Source organism: Cheilinus undulatus, linkage group 1 (genome assembly GCF_018320785.1).
Source record: "Cheilinus undulatus linkage group 1, ASM1832078v1, whole genome shotgun sequence".
Classification (NCBI taxonomy): domain Eukaryota; kingdom Metazoa; phylum Chordata; class Actinopteri; order Labriformes; family Labridae; genus Cheilinus; species Cheilinus undulatus.
The window spans coordinates 38,959,908-38,981,984 of NC_054865.1; the positions used below are offsets into that span (position 1 = coordinate 38,959,908).

Consider the following 22,077-nt stretch of genomic DNA (forward strand, 5'->3'; position numbering starts at 1 on the left):
AGCTGAAAGCTGGATTTTCAGCACGTCTCTCCAGCTGCATTCATTCCTCCATTAGTCCCTGTCAAACTCAAAAGAACGGTGGTGCAAGGAGGTGGCACAAATAGAGACATGCACATGTAATGGTCTCATGAAACTGACATTCAGCAGGCTGAGGGAAAAATGCTTTAAGGAGACTGGAGGCAAGTGGTACAGAATACAGTAAGAGTAACAAGTAAACATGCAGAGACACAAAAATAAAAAGTATGAGGTGAAAAAAGCTGCAGATCTACTGAATGAGCAAGATCCCTATTTTCATAGAGCTTCGCGTAAAATAAATGCTGCAGTAGGTTTGGGAGGAATTTAATATCACTGTTAATATATAATTATGCATCAGATGCATTGAAAACACTTGAGTCAATTATAGACAAAAAAATACGGTTCAAAGACTTTAAAGATCTGCCGGCTGTACTTTTAAAAATACATGGAGCATGTAATGCACATGTAACCCAAAGACATTACTGTAACTTTTTTATTAGTGTATGGCTGTATTTGAAAAAAAACAATAAATCCTTAATTTCTAATAAAAATCTAATGTTTATCGGATATCAGCAAAAATCCAATATTGTACATCCCTATATCTTTAATCATATTTTGTATTCTTTATGTGAATCTGAAAGCAAGTTCTGTTTTCAGATGTAGGGTAGCAGAAGAATTAAGTAGCAGAAAAGGAAAATACTATGTCAAGTTCTTTGTTTGCACCAGGTCTTCTATGAAGTTTTGTTGCCTTTGTTATTTGACCACTTCAGTCCAATCAGGGTGGATGTGATGGTGACATCATCATTGGGTCAAGGTACTGAAGCCTGAGAGGCAGGTAAACACGAAAGCTTGATATAGATGATGAAAATAGTGATGTTGATATAATGGATTACAGCTTTGTGTTAGATTTAGTCAGTCAGGCTTTTCTAACTGACATAATGGAATTAATTTGATAAATAAAAGCTACAGAAAGAATAAATAGGATGAAAAGATTATGACTTTGATTAGGTTTTCTTCAGACTTGTAGATGGATAGATGCATAAACTTCTTATACAGCTGAATATAAATGTTTCAAAATGCAGAAAAGGGCGTCATCCTTCTGGTTTCCCCCTCCTGAAAAGGAACTCTTTGACCGCCTGTAGCTTAGCACCCCCAGACTTCTGGCTTTCCCCTGGTACTGCATTTTGTTCCGTTCTTTATCTCGCTGCCACTGAAACCTGTGCATCAACACAGAAGCTTTACTGGGATGTGGCAGCTGCATCCCCTGATGCATTTTGTTCAGACACACAGGAGACAAATCCTCTATTAATTAAAATTACAATCCCCTTAATTTTCAACTAATTTTCAAGGGTTTTCTTTTGTTCTTCTGTAAAAAAAGGCAGATGTGAATTTAAAAATGTGTGTACTCAAGTTAAATAAAGACAAATTTTAAAACCAAAATACTGACTTTGCTGCTAGTGGCAGCAATATTTCTGAAATATATTCAGGGGACTGTAACCTACACAACCCTTTTCTTACTTTGAGTGAACTATGGCTGTTATGATGTTTCTTATTTTGAGGCTCTGGGGATGCAGAGGTGCTCATATGTGTTTTTGTGTGTATGAGAATAACTTACAGAGACTGAAGGGATTGAAGGTTTTTCAGAGCTGCACTGGGCACAGTCTTCAGCTGATTATTCTGGAGCATCCTGAAGGGAAAGTGGCATTGTGATTATTCAAGTCAAGACACTGAGACACTTATTGTTGTACCATGAATAAAAAAAACTACAATAAATATATATGTTTAGTGTAGGGCTGTCAGTGTTAAAGTGCTAATGGTGAAGCAAGTAAAGGCTACAATTAATGCATTAAATGTTTTACTTGCATATATTGTAAGCTATTTTATTGCTTAAGGTGCACCATAGCTCCCGTAGCAGGGCAGCAGCTGGATCTTACTTATGTTAGTGCCTTCCTGCTCTCACAGTTATAGAGAATAAGGATGTCGCTGTGCCTTTGATTTCACATCACTGTGATATCGAGTGATTTCACTCCCTTACAGCTCAGGTGACAAGTCAAAAGTAATATGCTACCTATAACTTCAAACATTTTACTTTTTTCCAGTTATTTTTTTCTTTTCTTTTCCTATCTGTAGCAAGTTATCCCCCATAGTTAGGCTAAAGCTGCTGCTTTTGATCTCTACAAAGTTAAAGCATAACAAAGAACAGTTTCTTTAGAAAATCTCTTAGTTTGCTGGTAACCTTAATTAGGTAACTTGCATAGAGAAAGCAAATGAAGTGCAAATGAGTGACATTATCCAGGATCATTGGACCTCAGTGAGTCATTTTGTCCATGTACTCCTACATATTTCTCAAAGTAACAGTTTCAAACACTGTATTTCACAGAATAAGCACTTTAAAGCTGTCTCCTACCTCTAAATCATGGTTTCAGACCACACTGGTGTAGGAATGAAGTATTTATTTAAATGATAAATCAAAAAGTTAAGATCATGAAATATTTCTCTCTGCATTCATTTCATTCCCAAAGTAAAACATGGATGAGAATTGCTTAAATTTGTCAAATGGACTTCAAAAATTATTTTTTAAAATAACTTTTTTAACAGACTGTTTAATGTGTGATTAATCTGGATTAATTAGTGCAACAATTAATCGTGATTGAAAAATTGAATCATTTGACAGTCCTAATTCAAACCAGACCACCTTACATGTTTAAGGTTGGAATCAGATTTTCAGCCTCCACAGCTGGAAACAGAGCTTGGGAAGGCATAGAAACTGTATTTGGGTTTGTTTGACTGAATGTGAATTTGACAGTGTTTAGTATGGCAAGGAATGGCATCACCACAATGTTACCACACACTGCAATATTTACTCCCTCCCCTAGAGTGTGGAAAACTTCACACTGTCACAGCCATGAGTGTGCGTGCCTGCATGTGTTGACGTTGGTGGTGGTGGCAGGGAAGGTGTATACTTACAGGACTTTGAGCTGATGCAGTCCAGACAGGGCTTCAGGGTGGATGAATGACAGGTCATTCCCCGCGAGTCGCCTGTGAGGGGAGAAACAGTCATACTCAGTTTGGAAATTTCTTAAATGTTTAAAAGAGCCATTTCCTGCAATATAAGTACAAACTGTAACAAAAGAGTATATTTAATTTCTGATGAAGAAATGCATAGTGTTGAGAATTTCTTCACACCCAGTGTCACGGCAGATTAGATTCCAGGACTGACGCTGAATATGGGGCCAGGGGTGTCAAAGACATGTGTCTGTGCCATGGCCTGTTGTCACTTTGTCTGACACCCACAAGAGATTAGAAGTGTTCCTAGATATCCCCTCCTTACATCCTGTTTTGAGCCTCCCAACCAAGCAGAGAAAGACTAATTCAGCCCTCTGAGGCTGATACAAGCAGTACAGCTTTGTAAACCAAATATGACATTTATCACCAGAGAGCTATATCATTCCCTGCATGAATTACTTAAGGCTGAGGGGACACCTCCCTTTCCTGTTGGGAATAGGAAGTGCAGGAAATAGGGGTGTAAATAAGCATGGGACATGCTGACTGCGACACAGCACGAGTATGCTATCTGGCCAGAGAGATTAGCGACAGATTTATCACTCCGCAACTTGAGTAAGGCACTGTAGAGTTCCCTGCAACAAGAGCTGCTGGGTGTGAGCCTGGGAATGGAGGCTGACTGTGTTCAACCTTCACATGGATTCAAAACTGCTACTTCATTTATGTGTGATAAATTCCACCAAACTAGGGAGAGTCTATTCTGCAAAAGTGTAAGCTGACAGGCACATCAGATGCGAGCACAGTCACTGAATAACCTGTTCCTTAAGCATACTGTATGCCAGTGGTATGCAAATAGAAGCTTGTGGGATAATTCCGGCACTCCAACAAACATTTTTTCCCCTTGTTATTTTTTCAGAAATTGACTGTCAACAATGGTAAAACAGGACCTTTTACAACAACAAATAATAATACATGATTTAGATCTCAAAGACGAATAGGTGACAGCACTACCATGCAGATAAAAAGCTAGTCACTAGGAAAACTTCCCATCAATCAAAACCAAAGGTACTGGTGCAATACAAAGCATTGTATTTTATTTGCGTTTGCTTGGCCTAAAAGGATTTGCAATACATTTTCTGCCCCAGTCTACAACATTTAAGAGCACAGAACCAATGCAGTCATGCCATGAAAATTAGGGATGGGACCGATCCAATCCAATATTGGTATCGGGTCCGATATGGGCGCCGATCCAAGTGACCGATCCAAATCCATCCTACAGTTTGCGGTAGACCACGAACGCACCGCTGCCTAACAGGAGACAGTCTGTGTAACTGAGCTAGTATTAGTTGGGGATGTTCTTGCGGTATAATAACCTAGTACATTAAATATAAATCTATATTTAGAATAGTCAAAACTTGTCCAAAGATGAGAGAACACAAAGAAGAGTGGATGTGACGTTAGCCTGATAACGGGCTGATAACTGCCCGCCTTCGTTCCTCTTTGCAGATTAATGTTGTGCTTTGATATTTGGCCTCTTTTCACTTTGGGTGAGTAGTCATACATGAGCTTAACCCTCGACAGCCCACATACCACTTTATTTCCATTTACTACTTTAGAAAACTGTCATACTGCGGTGTCTCTACTATACGCTAACAGGTTAGCCTTTAGCCACCACCATCCTTCTCATTGTTTGTATCTGGTGAAGGGTCGACGAGGAAGGCTGTGGCCATTAACTGAAGCTACAGCAGTCTCTGGTGGCGGGGGGTCCATTAAAGAGCATTATAGACAGGGATTTATAACTTATACTCAGTTGTTGTTGTTTTTTGGATAATGCTGATATTTATTTTTTAGTAGTAGTTCAAATAAATTTGTTTGGAATACATTTAAATTCAATTCATTTTTGTATTTTTTTTTGCTTTTTAATAAGAGGAGCTGGGTGGTTTACTACAGCCTCATGTAACCTCACACATTATACCAACAACAATAATAGTGAAAAAAACTATATATATATATATATTTATATCGGCACATACATATTTATCAGAATCGGATCGGAACTGAAAAAAAGTGGATCGGTGCATCCCTAATAAAAATATCAACACAGTTTTAATCTATAGCATTCTGCAATGGCAGACCAACTGCTCTGAACTAGCTTTAATTAAATATTTAGCCGACCACAGGGCCTCGTTACTGTTTGATTTGTTGTGGTTCACCAAAGCTGTCAAACTACTACATGAACACTTACCAGCTTTATAACAAGGTTGTTTATTTAGACTGACTTGGCTTTGAGACAAACCCAATAATAAATTCCCAAAACTGAATCTACTTTTCAGCTCATCAATGTGAAAACGTGGACCTCTAATGAACGCCAATTTGTCAACACGATGTCTCAAGACTTTAAATCCAAATACAGAATCCTTAATTGCAGTCATGACAACAGTACATGCTGTCACACGCATACAGACGCCTACAAATTAAACAGGACACGAATCGTGCCTCTAGCTGTTGAGTCATTCTTGCTGATTTCTTACAAATAGTGACCAATAAGGTTAATTCAATATGACTGAGCTCACCAGAAAACTTGAACAACTCACAGCCTGCACTCGCTGTCATTAGCAGCTGAAAAACACATTCACAAATCATACAGATATCCTTGAAAGATCACAACATTAAGAGCTTCTACTTCTCTTCCATCCGTCAGCCAATTCAGTACATGTCCCCCCAAGGCTTTAACCAGGATCGAAGAATGTGCTAAATCTCATTGAGAAAAGGCTAAATCCTCTCCTTGTGCAACACCACTCCCACAGATCTACTTTTGTCAAACACAAATTCACAGACAGCCCTGCAGTGCACTCTGACAGCAGTTAACAGCAACAAACATGATTTGATAAGTGCCTTGTGTGTGTGTGTGTGTGTGTGTATGTGTGTGTGTGTGTGTGGGGGGGGGGGGTTCTGGGCCTCAAATTCAGCTATAACAATACAGTTTGATTTTCTCTTTAGGAAAAGACTGGGGCAAAACCAAAACAAGCTGCCTTCCTTTACAACATGCTTCCACATGTACAATACACACCTTTCAGTAACCTGGCAGGTATAGGAAGCTAGCACAAGTCTGTGACTTCAATTCAGAAGTTCATATTTGCAGTAAAGAGTTTATAATACATTTCCTAATAACCATGATATTAAAAAGGGTTGTGTATTAGGAGGCTCTATTTCATTCAACCTATATACTATATTACTTAGCTTTAGCTATAGCTCTATTAAGGCTGTGAAAGTTATCAAGAGATAAACAGCTGTGTTAAAGTTTTGAACATGTGGTAATTTGATTAAAAAAATGTGAAGTTAGGGGCCCATGCTGGTAAAACATTTGGGAGGAAATTAACTATGACTGTGGAGATGCATCTGAACAGGAAGCATCCAATAATCAAGCCTGGACGCCACAGAACAAGTTGAAAAAATATGCTGTTGAGAAAACTTAGATATTATTCTGCAGATTTCAGACATGTTTTAAATGGTACATCAGCAGCTGTAGTCATGTGTTTCATGACCACCTAAGAGAGTTACATATGTCTTAGCTATGCTAACAGTTCTAATAAAGAGGAACCCAGCTCTGTGTGTGTCCATCTACTTAACCACAGTCCTGAAGTTTAGCTCATATTTACCTCACTGCTCATGTTCACTTAACACTTCATAAGACCTTAACATTCACTCTTAGGTACAGTGCACCTCTTTTAACACTGCTGAGCATGTGGTGCACACTGGGCTGTGCTTTACTGCCAATACTGAAATACAAATAGGTATATGTTTGAGAGTTTTGATAAAACTATTGATACAAGAGTAAGATGCCTTAATACCAATAGGTTCTTTGCAATCACATGATCTGATAGTCCGTTGGGGGTCAGGTAGTGGGGAATGGCCATAAGGGATGAATAGGAATGAAGGAAAGTTTGTACTAAGCAGCTCTAAATGGACCTGTGCAAGTATCATAAGAAAATGTCTACATACATTGAAAATGATCCATACATTTCACAAAAAGTTACCTTTTTTTTTTAAAACTACAGTTTAAATGATTTTGCTGGCATAACGGTGACCAACTCCACCAATTACACAGTCCTGCAGACCGTCTAGCATCTAGCATTGTCTAGCCAGATGAAGGGAGACAAGAGCCTTGGGGATTTTAGTACGGAGCTAAGAGACACCCTGAGCCCCTTTAACATTCAAAGAATTCCTCATTTTGTCACAAACATGCTTTTAAGTGAAACAGTAATATAATATCAACCAAATAAACTTTGTGGGTGAGCAATCGAGTTAAGATGTGCCGTTCATAAATGACTCTGTGCTACGAAACAGCTCTTTTATGAAAGCCACAGTGGCTAGCTCCCTTTTGAGTGCCAGTTTCCTTTCCTCCATCCTTTGTCATTATTTAATCCACATTCAAAAAGACAAACTGGTACCAAATGAAGGGCTGTTTGGAAGCCAAACCAGCTCTACTGAGCTGAGCCAAATGATCGGATCTCTAAAAAGTGACAGATGTCATATCACAGCAAGCGAAGCTGGAAGTTGGTGGGACATACTAGTACATCAGCTTTGGAAGCACAGGTAAGTTCACTGTTGAAAGTGCTAAGAGCTGAAAAAACTGTACAAAACTAAAATGGACAGCTTTGTGGAAACAGACCACCCGCATGTGCCCCACCCTTGCTTTAGATTGAGGCTGTTTTAAATTCTTGCCTGCTGCTGTTTCTCTGTGATTTTTGAAAACCTTTATTTTTTGCCTGAAAATTTCACTACTTTCAGAACACAAAAGTAGCTTAAGGATTAAGAATGTTTATATTTTCACACTTTGGATGCTTGGCAAAGTCGTAAACAACTCAAAACATGGCCTTTTGGTAGCATTACTCAATGTAGAAATTACTTTTTGCCCCCCAAGGGGTGTTCTCCACTGCTACATGACGCCATCTGCAAAGAACCTATATGTAAGCAAAACAGATTTTGAAAAAAATCTTTTTTATAGAATTACATATATTTAGAGGAAATCAACACGTGATTGACAACAAAAATTAATTTAATAAAAAATAAATCTTACAAAAATCTAAAACTAAAAATAGCACTAGAATAAAAAAATTTCAAAACATCTAATTAATGATTATTTTTTCATCACTCTGTCAACACAATGTAAAATATAGACAACAGCAGACCAACCCAGCTGTCATTACCACAACCCACTGCAGACATAAAGAGTGCCAATCGGTCACAGCTTATTTTCAGAAATAAAAACAAACTGTAAGAAAGACAGAAAGGACCTGTCATCACCTCTGCTAAGCTTTGTGGTGCCTTTGGCAGGAGAGAAAAGCAAGCACAGGAGATTGCGTGACTATGAAGGAGGGAATATTCCTCCCTCATCTCCGCTCCTGTCCTGCATGAGGACGGCCTGCTCTCTTGTCTCTCCCTGATCTCTTTCTCTGTCAACTCTTCCTCTCCCTGTCTTTGCCTTCAGGGCCCATGCTCTGGTTCACTGACACTGCTACAGCCCTTCAGCCAAAAAGTCATCCAGTAGAGTTCAATCCTGTGGATTTGTTCTCAGAAAAAAGGTTAAACAAACACACACATGAGCTATGGGTACATGTCAATCAAGGAACCTTCTGTCAAAAAAAAAAAGAAAAAAAAAAGAAAAAAAAAGATACCCCAATGACAGTCCATCCATTATGAAGATATAAGATCTTGCAGCTAGACTGGGTGGGTTTCTCAGCCCTGTTGCCATGGAAACTATTGTTTTGCCCTCTTCCTTCCTGCCTTGCATTCCTCCTCACAATGCGATGAAAAGTAAATTGCCTTTTTTGACAAAGCAAATTGTAGTAAGGAAAAGACGGGGGTGAAGATGCAGCCAGCTGAAAGATGCTTGAGCACTTGGGGGAAAAAAAAAAAAAAGCCTGCAAAGGCTAAGTGGAGCTGAAACCACTGGAGTGTGTTCACTCACTGGTCATTTTGTTTTCTCAGGGCTGCATGTTACCTGATATAAGGTTGACAGATTTTATCACTGACTCCCCAGCAGTGCTGAGCCAGACAACAGAGTATTTAAAGAGTGAAGAAATAACAAACATCCACTAAGATTAGAGGTACGCCACTCAACAAAAGCCCCAGAGCATAGATGTGCTGTTGCCACCCTGATAATCCCTTAAAAGCAAAAATCCTCACAGGATGTCACATGACTGTAGCTTCAATACAAGTTGTCTCACCTCACCTTTTTAATTTAGCTTTACTGCACCTTTTATAACTGCCCTAGTTCAATTCATGGATGATGAGTGATCTCATGTAATGCCGAGCTTATCTTCTTTAGCTGAGCAGAAGGGCCTGTTGTGTGCACCTATGCTGTGTGTTTTGCAGTACAAACTTAAACACCCAGGTGCATATCATGAAGCCTAGCCCTCATGTCAACATTGCACAGAGTAAATACATCATTAAGTAGAAAAAAACGTTGGGCATGTACTCACAGTTCTTCAAGATAGGGGAAGTTCTTGAAGATGTTGGCTGGAAGCTCGGTGATGTTGTTCATGCTCAGGTCACTGTGAAAAACAATAAATCTGTTAAAAACAAAGAAACAGTGGAGCCTCTGCAAGACTGCTTATAGTTTTTTTTTGATAAATCTTAATTTAAAAAAGTAGATCTTTAACAATTTAACTGATAAAGGTGTTATTTTCAGCTTATTCTTGTAACAGATTTGGAATGCATTCTGTGTACATTTAGGTTATAAAAATAATAACACAAACAGTGAGGTAATTGTAACATCCATCCCCTGTGGCAGTCTCATGGCTTTAAATGTGCCTGCATGAGTTCAACCTCAACAAAAAAAGCCTTGGAAAAAGCCCTTCTCTCTAGCCCCAGGGATCTTCATTTTTCAGACCAACTACAGGTAAAGATAGGCATGTAGCAGCATGAAAAATATGCACACAGGACTTGATTTGCTTCTCCGCCAAAGCTAATATGAGTAAATGTGTTTACGTCTTCATCAAGCTAATCAAAAAATAAACACACTGAGGTAGTTATCCCAACTACTGAGAGGATTTAAACTTCATGACGGCTTACATTGTTTTCAACTATCTGCGAAACAAATAAGGGACTGTCACCGTAAAAGAGAGGACAGAGAGGTCTACTGAATAGGCCTTAACAGCGCTGATCCCTAATCTAGATAAGGACTCCACTAACATGCTTCAAAGAAAAGCCCACTAGATGCCAAAATCAAGATTGAAAAAACATCCTGGATTCACAAATGAAGCGACCCCCTGTCCCCTCTCTCTCCCTTTTCACTCTCCAACTGGCCATCTTGAATTTCACTGCCAGATCTCTGTGGGACCTTGTGTGTGGGCCCCTGAATCCTACAAGGATCATATTGCCCTTCCTCTGCAGTCCCAAATACACACACAGTCACTCACACAAACACACAGGCACACAGAGGCCTTAAAAGGCGGGCCCTGACAGAACCCTCATCATCACTGAGACCTGGGTCCTATCTCCACTTACCTGGCTATCCAATTACCTTATAAACTGTGCAGCTACAACAGCGCTTCCATCAACATCCAACCACTCCTGATCACTCTGCCATAGCCAGAAAACATCTCTGCTGGTGTTCTGCAGGTCTGCCTCCACGGGTGGTCAGATGGATACATCCCTAACCACATTTTGACTAAATCTTGCACAGAGTGTTGACTGGTCTGAACCACATGCTGGGTTTGGGAGTATGGGAGGCCTGCATGCCTCTATCACACTTCCTCCCTCCCTCTGTGTCTGGCTGCTTTACTCATCAAGGTCCTGGCCTGTCCTTGCTAAGATAGATTGAAGGAGACACTAAAAATGCAGCTGTGATAAATGGTGACAAGCCTAAACGCTTCTACAAACAGGTATCAGTAAATTTCTATCCCATGTGTTATTTGCCTTCAGTTTAGCACAGAGGAAGCAGAGAATCTGAGAAAAACAGCAGACTTTCTGGAGACAAGCAAAGGTGGCTAATAATGAACATATTCAAAAAGTAGGCACTGATACGCTGAAAAGATAAGACATGCATCTGTATGAAGCGAAAATCTATTGGAACTAAATACTGATTAAAATAAGCTTTCAATTTGGACGATCAAGTTTGAAAGCAGCGTTTTAACTTTTTTTTTTTTTGTTTTAGTCTCATTTCTTCCATACTATGCCTGGTGCACATATTGAAAGGGAAAAACTTTAAAGATGACAGCATGTAGCCTACCCATCAACATCATACAAAGCATAGCTGACCAGTACAATGCAGCAGAGACACCATAGCCACTGCTGGACTCAATAAGAGCAGAACAATAATTTAGTTTAAACCACAACAGAAAAATATATCAATACATGATACATTTATGCATTACTAGCAACACCTTTTATTTCTGGTCAGTGGGCTACAATTGAAAAACATGAACAATACAGTGCTGTGAAAAAGTATTTGCTCACTTCCTGATTCTTGATTTTTTTTGCATATTTAGCACACTTAAAATGTTTCGGATCATCAAACTGATTTTAATTTCTCACAAAGACAACCCAAAAATGCAGTTTCTAATGATTTTATTTATTAAGGGGAAAAAAATCCAAACCTATCTAGCCCTATGTGAACAAGTAATTTCCCCCCTTGTTGAATCATGAGTTAACTGTGATTAACCACAGTTCTTGGAAAGCTGAGTTCAACTTCACTGGCCACACCCAGGCCTGATTACCAGCAGATTTGTTGAATCAAGAAATCCCATAAATAGAAGCTGTCAGACACAGTGAAGTAGGCTGCAAGATCTCAAAAAGAAACGCATCATGGAACAATTCAAAGAAATTCAAGAACAAATGAGAAACAGAGTGATTGAAATCTATCCGTCTGGAGAAGGTTACAAAGCCATTTCCAAGGCTTTGGGACTCCAGCGAACCACAGTCAGAGCCATTATCCACAAATGGAGAAAACTGGGAACAGTGGTGAACCTTCCCAGGAGTGGTCGGCCAACCAAAATTACTCCAAGAGTGCAACAATGACTCATCCAGGAGGTCACAAGAGAACCCAGAACGACGTCCAAAGAACTGCAGGCCTCAGTTAAAGTCAGTGTTCATGACTCAACCATAAGAAAGACACTGAGCAAAAATGGCACCCATGGGAGAGTTCCAAGACAAAAATTACTGCTGACAAAAAAGAACACAAAGACTCATCTCACATTTGCCAAGAAAGATCTCAATGATCCCCAAGACTTTTGGAGAAATATTCTGCAGACTGAGGAGACAAAAGTTGAACTTTTTGGAACGTGTAAGGCCCGTCACATCTCACGCAAAAATAATACAGCATTTGATAAAAAGGACATCATGCCAACAGTAGGGATGGACAATATGGGCTAAAAAAATGTATCACGATATTTTGCTGTATTTATTGCGATAACGATATAAATCATGGTAAAAAAAAGCACCATTCAACACAACCGTTTTGGCTAGGTAAAATGTATCAAATGGGATGCTTAACTACACCTACATATAAATTAGGGCTAGGTATTGCCACTGATTGCCTGAATCGATTAAATTCCGATTCTCAAGGCCCTGATTCAATTCTCGATTCAGTTCAATTCGATAAATATCAATTCATGTAGGGATATTTTAGATATTTTACAACAACCTGAAACATACCAGCAAGTCCACTTCTGAATGGCTGAAGAAAAAAAAAAATTAAGGTTTTGGAGTGGCCAAGTCGAAGTCCTGACTTAAATCCAATTGAGATGCTGTGGTGTGACCTTAAATGCTCATGCTCGAAAACCCTCCAATATGGCTGAGTTAAAACAGTTATGCAAAGAAGAATTACTTTTTCACATAGGGTCAGATAGGTTTGGATTTTTTCCCCCTTAATAAAAATATTGTCATTTGGAAATTGCATTTTGTATATACTTGGGTTGTCTTTGTGAGATATTAAAATTGATTTGATGATCCAAAACATTTAAGCATGATAAATATGCAAAAAATATCAGGAATCAGGAATCCAATCCAATCCAATCCACTTTATTTATATAGCACATTTTAAAGACATTCAAGTTTACCAAAGTGCTGCAAAGTAAAATCAGAGATCACAAACACTGCAGAAGTAAATACATTAAGAGGAAAGACATAAAAGCAGGCAAGGACACCATAAAAACATAAAAATGAAATAAAAACATATAAAAACATAAAATAAATGAAAGCCATAAAAAACACAGACATTAGGACCATAAAAGACATAAAAGGACAGAGATCACACAACTCTCATGCTAAATTAAAAGCCAAAGAATAAAAATTATTTTTGAGACACGATTTAAAAGTTGGTAGGGTGGGAGATGTTTTAATTTCTAGTGGCAATTCGTTCCACAATTTGGGAGCCACCACAGAGAAGGCTCGATCACCTCAGGTTTTCGGGATGAAAAGGTGAAGCCAATCAGCAGACCTCAAGAACTGAAAGGGGGTGTAAACATTTAAGAGGTCAGAGATGTACTGGGGTGCTGACCTGTTTAAAGATTTGAAGACAAACAATAAAATTTTAAAATGATTTCTAAAATGAATGGGAACACAGTAGAGGGACGCCAGTATCGGAGTGATGTGTTCATGTTTTTGTGTACCTGTTAAAAGACGAGCAGCAGCATTTTGGACTAACTGTAAGCGTGTGAGGGAAGCTTGGTTAACACCAATGTGAAGAGCATTACAGCAGCCCAACCGTGTAGAAATAAAAAAATGAATTACTCACTCAAAGTCTTTAAAGATAAAACCAATTTAATCTTGGATAAAAGCCTCAGATGATAAAAACTGGATTTAACAACAGAATTTATTTGTTGATCCAATTTAAAATCATTGTCAACTTTTACACCAAGATTTAAAACTGTGGATTTAAGATAAGATAAGGTAAAGAGGGTCCAGCTCCCTGAGGGGTGCCTCTTGGGCTCCAATTGGGCCAAAAATGATCAGTTCTGTTTTCTTTTCATTCAAATTTAAAAAGCTCAGGGCCAAAGGAAGGGGGCAAATACCTTTTCACGGCATTGTAAATACCATAATTTTTGAACCCCTACAACTTGTCCATCTTAACTGCTGTGTTAATATAAATCTTTGTACTGGTGCATCAGTTCCGGTTTGTGTACATTAGAGCTGTGCATCTTGACTGGTCTCGGGATATGACTCGATTAGGATTATCAGGCCAGTGATTCAATTCAGTATCATCCAATGCATTCACATGGCTTCTTTTTAGCAATGGAGACAAGCCATCTGATAAACTCCATGTCAATGTAAATTCATTTACAAATCCATTTTCACCTATATCATATAAGCTATAAACTGAATAATATTAACAAAAATTACTAGCTTATAATCATTCTCTTATTTCAAGTAAAAGGTTTGCATGAAAAATAACAGATTTGGAAAAGGCATATTGAAATAGGCTTTATAATTGAAAGTATGATAGAAGGTTTAGTTAGGTTTTTCTTTTTTAATTCATAGTTCAACTTGTTTTCTAAAAAAATGTAATCAATAATGTTACATATTGAAGTCAAACAGATTCATCACTTACTTTTCTCTTTCCTTCCCTCATCACACACATCTGATTTTATGAGAGAAATGAACTTCAGATCACCCTGTTAGGGTTCCTGTGTAATTAGAAGTGTTTTCATATTGACTCAAACTACCATGGCTTTAAGAGAACATTGTTGGCAATTTTGGGCAGCATTTAACTGTGTAAGGATTGTAGCTAATCAGACATATTGGGCTTTTAGTTCATTTATTTTCTGTGCCATCATATGGTGCATTCAGGTGTTTGCATTACACCATCACAACAGCACTGAAACATACGATACACACTGGCTATTGTCTGCGAGGATGACCATGACGAGCATATTAGCATCCATTTATCCTTGATTTAAACGTCTCTTTTTGCTGTCTTCTAATCCTCCCTGACTCACTCTGTATCTCTGCGCTCTAAGGAGTATTTTCGGGCAGACTCCCCAGCAGCACACTCATAACAAAGGAGCTTACTGGTTTAGTAGCATCCCATGTGACTACTGCTACCGCAAGGACAAGAAAAGCTGCATCATTTAAAAAAGACCATCATTGAAATGCACTGAAAGCAGCAGTGTAAAGAAGTGACGCGGGTCATTATTTGAGTATATACAGTAGGTCCAGCTGTAGCAAGAAAATACACAAGCAGTGTCTGTCTGCATCGATTAAGAATGCCTCTGCATCAATAAAATTTGTCCATGTCTGTAACGTGATGCATCGTGGAAATTATTCTCAACACCAGTAATGTACAGTATATTATGTGCCCGAAACTTTCAATTCATGAAAAAGGTATGCAGAGTGTTTTATTTTTTTATGTTATGCATGCTGACTTGTGGGCAAATTTTCCTTCAGAAACAGATTAGAGCCCGACCGATTTATTGGTGGGCCGATTAATCAGGCCGATTATAGTGTTTCACAGATTAATCAACATCAGCCAAAATGTAGCCGATATATAAACTTTTTTGCTCCGTGGTGCTTGTCTCCTGTTGCTCTGTGTTGACTCTCCATGCTGAACTCAGCCCGAGTGCCTGTCCCCTCCCTCTCGGACGCAGAGTGCAGCAGCAGCTCTCCCTCACTCAGTGTTGCCAACTTAGCGACTTCGTTGCTATATTTAGCGAGTTTTCAGACCCCTCTGGCAACTCTTTTTCATAAAAGCAACTAGTGACAAATCTAGCGACTTTTTCTGGTGTTACTGGAGAGTTTTGGAGACTTTGACGTGAAAGCACGTATCGTTGTTTTCCTTCTCACTGAGAAGTGCTGCTGCCGTGGGCCTCTCGCCGTCCCTAAGCACTCACAGGCAGCCTCTTCCTCGCGCAGTTCGGCTGCAGCAGAGTAGAGGACTTACGCCCGTTTCAGACTGGGATTGTGTTTTGCTGCTCGCCTGTGCCGCGAGTGTCAGCTCCGGTTCCTGCCGGTGTGGCTTTCACACTGGACGCGAGTTTTCTGCATGTCAGCCGCATCTCCCTGCTCTCAATGCCCTGTCCTTCTTCATAAGTTTTACCTCAGTAAACACCGCTAAAAGCTACTTGATTTAGTGTACAGAGGAAGTGTGTTGGGAACTTTTCAAAATAAAAGCATTCTCTACAAGTGAACAGAGTTTCTCTATAGAAATACTAAACTGGGCTTTTACTTTGAAAAGCACAAACCAGAAAAGCATTCGTACAGTGTTTATCTTTCCTGTGACATATTCTACCAGTGTGGAGACAGAAAGTTTCACTAATAGTAGATCTTTAGAGAACAACTTGATACCACATGTATAACACATTGTAAACATATTCTATGTGCATATTTGCCACAACGATGTAAATATGGCTCCCCATTTATCATTTTCCTGTCTAATATTGTCCACAGCCACAGGATAAGACTATTAAACAGCATTTTAATGTCGTCTGAGTTGCATCTTTGTGAAATAAACAAAGATAAATGCAACTGGTTATTCACATGTCCACATTTGTGTTCATGTACAGTATATATCCTGTGTATATTAATGTTCTTCTTTCATATATCGGCCAAAATATGGGTTATCGGCCAATATATCGGATCGGCCGATATTTCGGATATCGGCTTTGTTTTTAGCCCCCAATATCGGTATCGGCATCGGCCCCAAAAATCCCATATCGGTCGGGCTCTAAAACAGATGTTAGTTCTTAGACAAAGTAGTCACAGAGCAGCCAGAAGCTATAGCACAAACCTTGTCAGGATATAGTTTTTGAGTTTTGCTTTATTGATTTTTTTCTTTTACCAAATTTACCTCTTATAACTTTATGGCAAATAAATAAAATGTGTTATTGCTGCTGTTTGCTTACTTTGAGCAACCAATGATTCTCTTAGAAAAGATGCTAGTGGCAGCCATTTCAAGAATATTATTGTTGAAGGCATGATCTGGAAAGGGAAAACAAAATGGTAAATTCATGGTGGGCAAATAAATTACACTATGGTATACCTATAGGTGCATTTACTGTTCAGGTTCAGGTTACTTTATTTGTACAATTTCAAAATGCAGATCACAGGACAGAAGCAATGAGAAACAAACAAAGGGGGGGGGGGCAAAAAAACTTGAACTTGTCAAAACACTTTACCAAGCTTTATCAGACATTTCACATACTGCTATCTGTATCAAAAACTCTAAAGAGCTGAATGGGCTACATGACTTGGAAAAACAAACAATATCCAGTCTTCCTGGAACTAGCTGCATCACTTGTCAAGCAACCAGGAAATCACGATGGACTGAAACCGGAAATCCCAAGTTCAGTGATATTCAGTGATATTTGATATGCTGATATGTCCAAACTCACTTTAGCTGATACAAATGCCAATACAGATATATTTACATTTCTGTTTTTGTAAAAAGCATTAAGTGTCTCCTGTGCAAAGAGAGGCTTAGTCAAGCAGAGCTTAGAGAAAGGATGGGAAGGAGACAGTCTGGTAACTGTTTTAAATTTGAGGCTTCATTTAAACCCCCAGGGCGACAGTGGGCCTCTTTATGTGTGTGTCAACCTAAACAACCACCTATGCCTGATGTTACAGTTGTAAATTTTGCCAAATTTTAAAGCAGATATACATTTTTTACTGCTGATATGTATATATACAGTCAAGGGCATATGTTTTTGGCATGTAGGGTGCTAGGGATTCATCGCAGGGCATGATGTGCCACAACCCAAGGCTAGAGAGGAAGGGAAGGGTAGCCAGAGTCAAGCTTGACACATATTGACACACAAGCGTGTCCATCTGAAGGTCAAGCTCAAGTGCTTTCATTTGTACAGGCCTTTTCACCCCTGATGCGCACAGAGATTGCCGGCAGTTTTTGAGTTCTTTGGACATCCGTAACACAACCAGGGGCTTGTAGCAACCCTACTACCTACCCAGATGGTACAATTGATCCACATCTACCTCCATTTATCCCTAAAGGAGTGGACTTTGATACTTTTAACAGATTTTTCCCATCCCCCTGGTAATACACAAGGACATCCAGAGGATGAACAGGGTTGTGTCAATCCTTCCTGCCTGATGGTGCCCTCAGGCAGGCAGGCTTACTCACTGTTACACAGCTTACTATATATCAGCTGTAAATTTTTTCAGAAATGTTCATATCTGTCCATACTGCAGTAAATTTTAGGCTTATCTGTCATTAATGATATCATGCCGATAGTTTGCATCCCCAGTCCAGAGGGTTTTAAGGCTGCCTATAGAGTTTTTCATGAGATGCCCAGATAACAGTCCAGCACTGTGTGGAAGAGTGAATGAAAAAAATCACTCTGAAAAAAGGAATATGTGTAGTGCAAAGGTCCTGCCATCTGAAAAAACTGAAATCCACAATTTCAGCCATATTTTAAAGCATAATGCCAAGAGGACACTGGACCATCAAACAACATATGACAAAGCAATCCATCATTTAATATTAATTGATAAGGCCAAGCGTTGACAGATAAATCAATTTGTTTGTGTCTGTGTCATGGAATACCTATCAGTTCTACTGATATTTCATTTTTGATGTAAAAACTAAGAAATAGCTCCAGACCAAGAGCTGCAGTTTTGTTAATTTCTAAGTATTCAGCTTATTTATAAATGGTGTTTTTGGTCAATTATTCTCCCATAAAAACTCTTCTGCAGTCAACCTGCAGTGAAACAAATATTTGGCCACACTGCCTATTTTCACAGTTTGTGGAGTGTAAATTTGTACTGCTGATCAGACATAACATTTAAAGATGGCACTTCAAACTCTGGAAAGCTGGACTGACCATTGATTATATAAATAGCCTATGCACGTTGATTCTGCGAACACTTTCAGAGTTTTGGGAGAGAGTTTTGGCAGTCCATCAGTATTTGTCTGTCAGTGGCTAGTTAGCTTAGTCAGGTTAGTCAAGCTAAATATGCACTGATAAGTGTTCTACTGTGTGTCTCCATCCTTCAGCTGTTGAGTTTGTGGAGATTTATGACAGCGTCAGCTCAATTGGTCAATTACCAGAGACACATAAAAAGACTGGAGGGCGAGTCCTTACCCTCCTTCAGTCAGTCAGTCACTACCATGTGACAACGTTTACTGGATAGATTGTTATCACTGGGGATGTCTGGTGTCTTGAAAAATATCACTCTTTACATTATTTTCAATGTAATAATCATAGCTACATAGTAGTACCAAAAGAATTATGGTCACCATATCTTCATGTTGTATCTTCATGATGCAAAGAATATTCACTCTGTTTCAGACTTTCCTCCAAGATTCTTGTTATTGTTTTTTAACCATTAAATGCTGCTTTAGAGCTCTTCAAATATTCTGTCTTCAGTCCCACTAGTTAATAAGGTCTTAGTTTTCAAGAAAACAAACTTACACAATGCAACTATTAGTACTGAATGTGTGAAATACTTGTTTTTAAGTAACTTATGTTACACCAGTACATTTCAATCAAGAGTGGTATTTAATATTTATGTACTGGACATAAAATTCTGAAAACTTGTGATGATTAGCAGTAAAAAAAAAAAAAAGTTGTGTGAATGAGGTGAATAAGCTAAGGTTGGAGACTCAGAGAGGGGCCCAGAAAGCGTTAATATTCTCCCATCCACAAGTCATCCTGTTTGGGACCGAGAACCACTGACTGGCTCCTTTCACCTCTGCTGACCAAGAACAAAAGTATCATTCAGTTAAAAATGGATTGAGGGCACCAATGGTGAAGCCTGCAAGCTCCACCAGCAGAGTGCAAGACCCCTGACGCCACCCCTCACTCTTCCCTCAAGTCTCTACCTTGTGCTCTCTATGAAAGGGCCTAACATGACTGAGATGTTAGCTGCAATAACCACTTCTTGCTCCCTAAAAATGTACAAGAGTCCATGCATGAACTATACCGAACACCTATGCAAGGCTCAGTGGTGGCAGGTAAACTACATACCATGTGAAGGAGTGTTTGCTTTGTTACTGGCTCTGGGGCCTCCTCTATTTTCTCATCTGTTTTTCTCTAAGAGGGCTGTTTCCACTACAGATGCCAAAGCTCAAGCCCCTGTGGGCTGTAGGTAAGAGTCCACTCCAATGTTGTCATATGATTTATTGTCAGATGTGTTGTCTGCCAGTAAAATAAGTTATTTCTTGAGTAAATCAAGATAACAATGGTCAACAGACTGTAATGAGACTCTCCTGACCTTTGAGTGCTGTTGTACATAAAAACACTCTTAAATCTGCCTCTTTCTGCTACTACACTAGTACACAAATGTTTGTATCTTTATGTGTACACAATTTACTGTTGGTACTGATTAGACTAGATTTTTACGAGTGTCTCCATACCATTGTGCCTAATTTAAAGACATGACAACTGCACACAAACATGAAAAAGAGGAATATAAATACTGCAGTGACGAAATACTAATATGTGACATTTTTCCTTTACACATCAGCAGTCTATTGTGTGTGCATTAGCCCTGAGAAGACGGAGCCCTTGCAGCTGCAATATGTCTCACTAATCCATCATGATCCCTAACCCCAGTGCTCCACATACAAAAGACGGAGGGAGTGGGAGAGGACAACTTAAGTTCAAGAGACCGGGAGAACAAATGAGAGCAGGACAGAGAGCGGGACAAGCAACCTTTCACATACTTTTAAGAGTCTGAAGTGAATACATTAGGCAGTTTAGTATTTAAAAGCTGTCACAGTGCGTTTGGATAACTATGTGCAGGGCACACAACAAGACAGAAGATAGCACAATCTAGAGAACAACACTGTTTCCCAGTTTTGCACTGAATAGGAAAGCATGGCAGTGCTAGGATATGATATCATTTTGTGAAAACATTGCTTCATGAGGTAATTGAGGTGAGAGACTGCCTATAATCAATTTCAGTGTTTTTTTTCCCACAGTTTAAAAGGTATGCAGAGAGTTTCAGCTGTGAGCAATCTGCATAGTGTGACATGTCTTGACAGCTTGGTATATGAATCTGCTTCCTCTGTTTACCTTACCCAACAGTTCCTTAACAATAGGGATTTCGAGAGGCACCATATTGGTTCCTGTATGAGTAGGCTTGGGCCACTGTTGTTAAAATTCTTAAAGAGGTGAACCAGCTTAAATGTTTCCACAAACAAATACATACATTGTAGCAAGAAGATAGTGAAATGCAGTTTTTTTTTTATAAGTGTTAAAGGAAAGTCATTACTTCTTATTTTCTTTTTCTAAAGGTACACTGTAATTACAAAAGCTCACAATAAATTGCTGTTTTCAATGCGGTTGCTGAGGTGGTTACTTAAGTTTATGATTAACCTGGAGGTTGTGAAACAAACTAAGGAGTTTCTTCATGGGGCAATCATCAACTGTAACTGATGCAATGTGTAAAATTCTGACCTACCTTGGCACCCTCACCTGAATCTGTCTCTCAGTATGAATTGTTGTGAGAATGTGATAATGAATAACAAGCTTGACTCCAAGTTATTCTGTACTAGACATTCAGCACTGGAAAGAATGCACTGCTTGCTGCAAACCATGCAGTACACCTGAATTAAATCAGGCACAATCTGTGACCTCAGAACTGCGTGCATTACTATTATTACAGGCACACTGCACCTCCTACCCAACTCTGACATTAAAAATGACAATCATAACCTGTCACACACCATCCTGTTTCATCTTCAGAAGTTACTTTTGCAAAACACGAAACAATGTTTTACCTATAAAAATACAATTTTAGTCAACTGTAAATGATAAATGGACTTGACCTTCAGAAGCCCTTTTCTAGTCGCCTTGCAACTCATAGGCCTTTACACACTGCAGGTCACATTAACCCATTCACACCTATTTATTCCCCATTCACAAACTGATGGCAGAGGCTGCTATGGGGGTGGACATCAGTATTAACAGATCCAATTCATACACATTCAAACACCACTGTCACAGCAGTGGGAGCTGGTGGGTGCAAGTGTCTTGCCTAAGGACACATCAGCATGTGTCTGTGGGAGATGTGGATAAAACCCACGATCTTCCGCTTGAGAGACGACTGACTCTTTCTACTGAACCACAGTCACCCCTACAGACTGTGTGTTCCCCCAAC

The 22,077-nt window shown here is 39.2% G+C and overlaps 1 protein-coding gene across 1 annotated transcript in view; it reads right to left on the reverse strand.

Moving 5' to 3' along the window:
* Positions 1-22,077, reverse strand: part of lgr4 (leucine-rich repeat containing G protein-coupled receptor 4) — a 45,530-nt gene that overhangs the window by 18,150 nt on the left and 5,303 nt on the right. The window contains exons 3-5 of the mRNA XM_041791439.1: positions 9,504-9,575; positions 2,983-3,054; positions 1,631-1,702 (exon numbers count right to left, since the gene is read on the reverse strand). Of these exons, the coding sequence (XP_041647373.1) occupies positions 1,631-1,702; positions 2,983-3,054; positions 9,504-9,575 (216 nt within the window). The remainder of the gene's footprint in view (positions 1-1,630; positions 1,703-2,982; positions 3,055-9,503; positions 9,576-22,077) is intronic.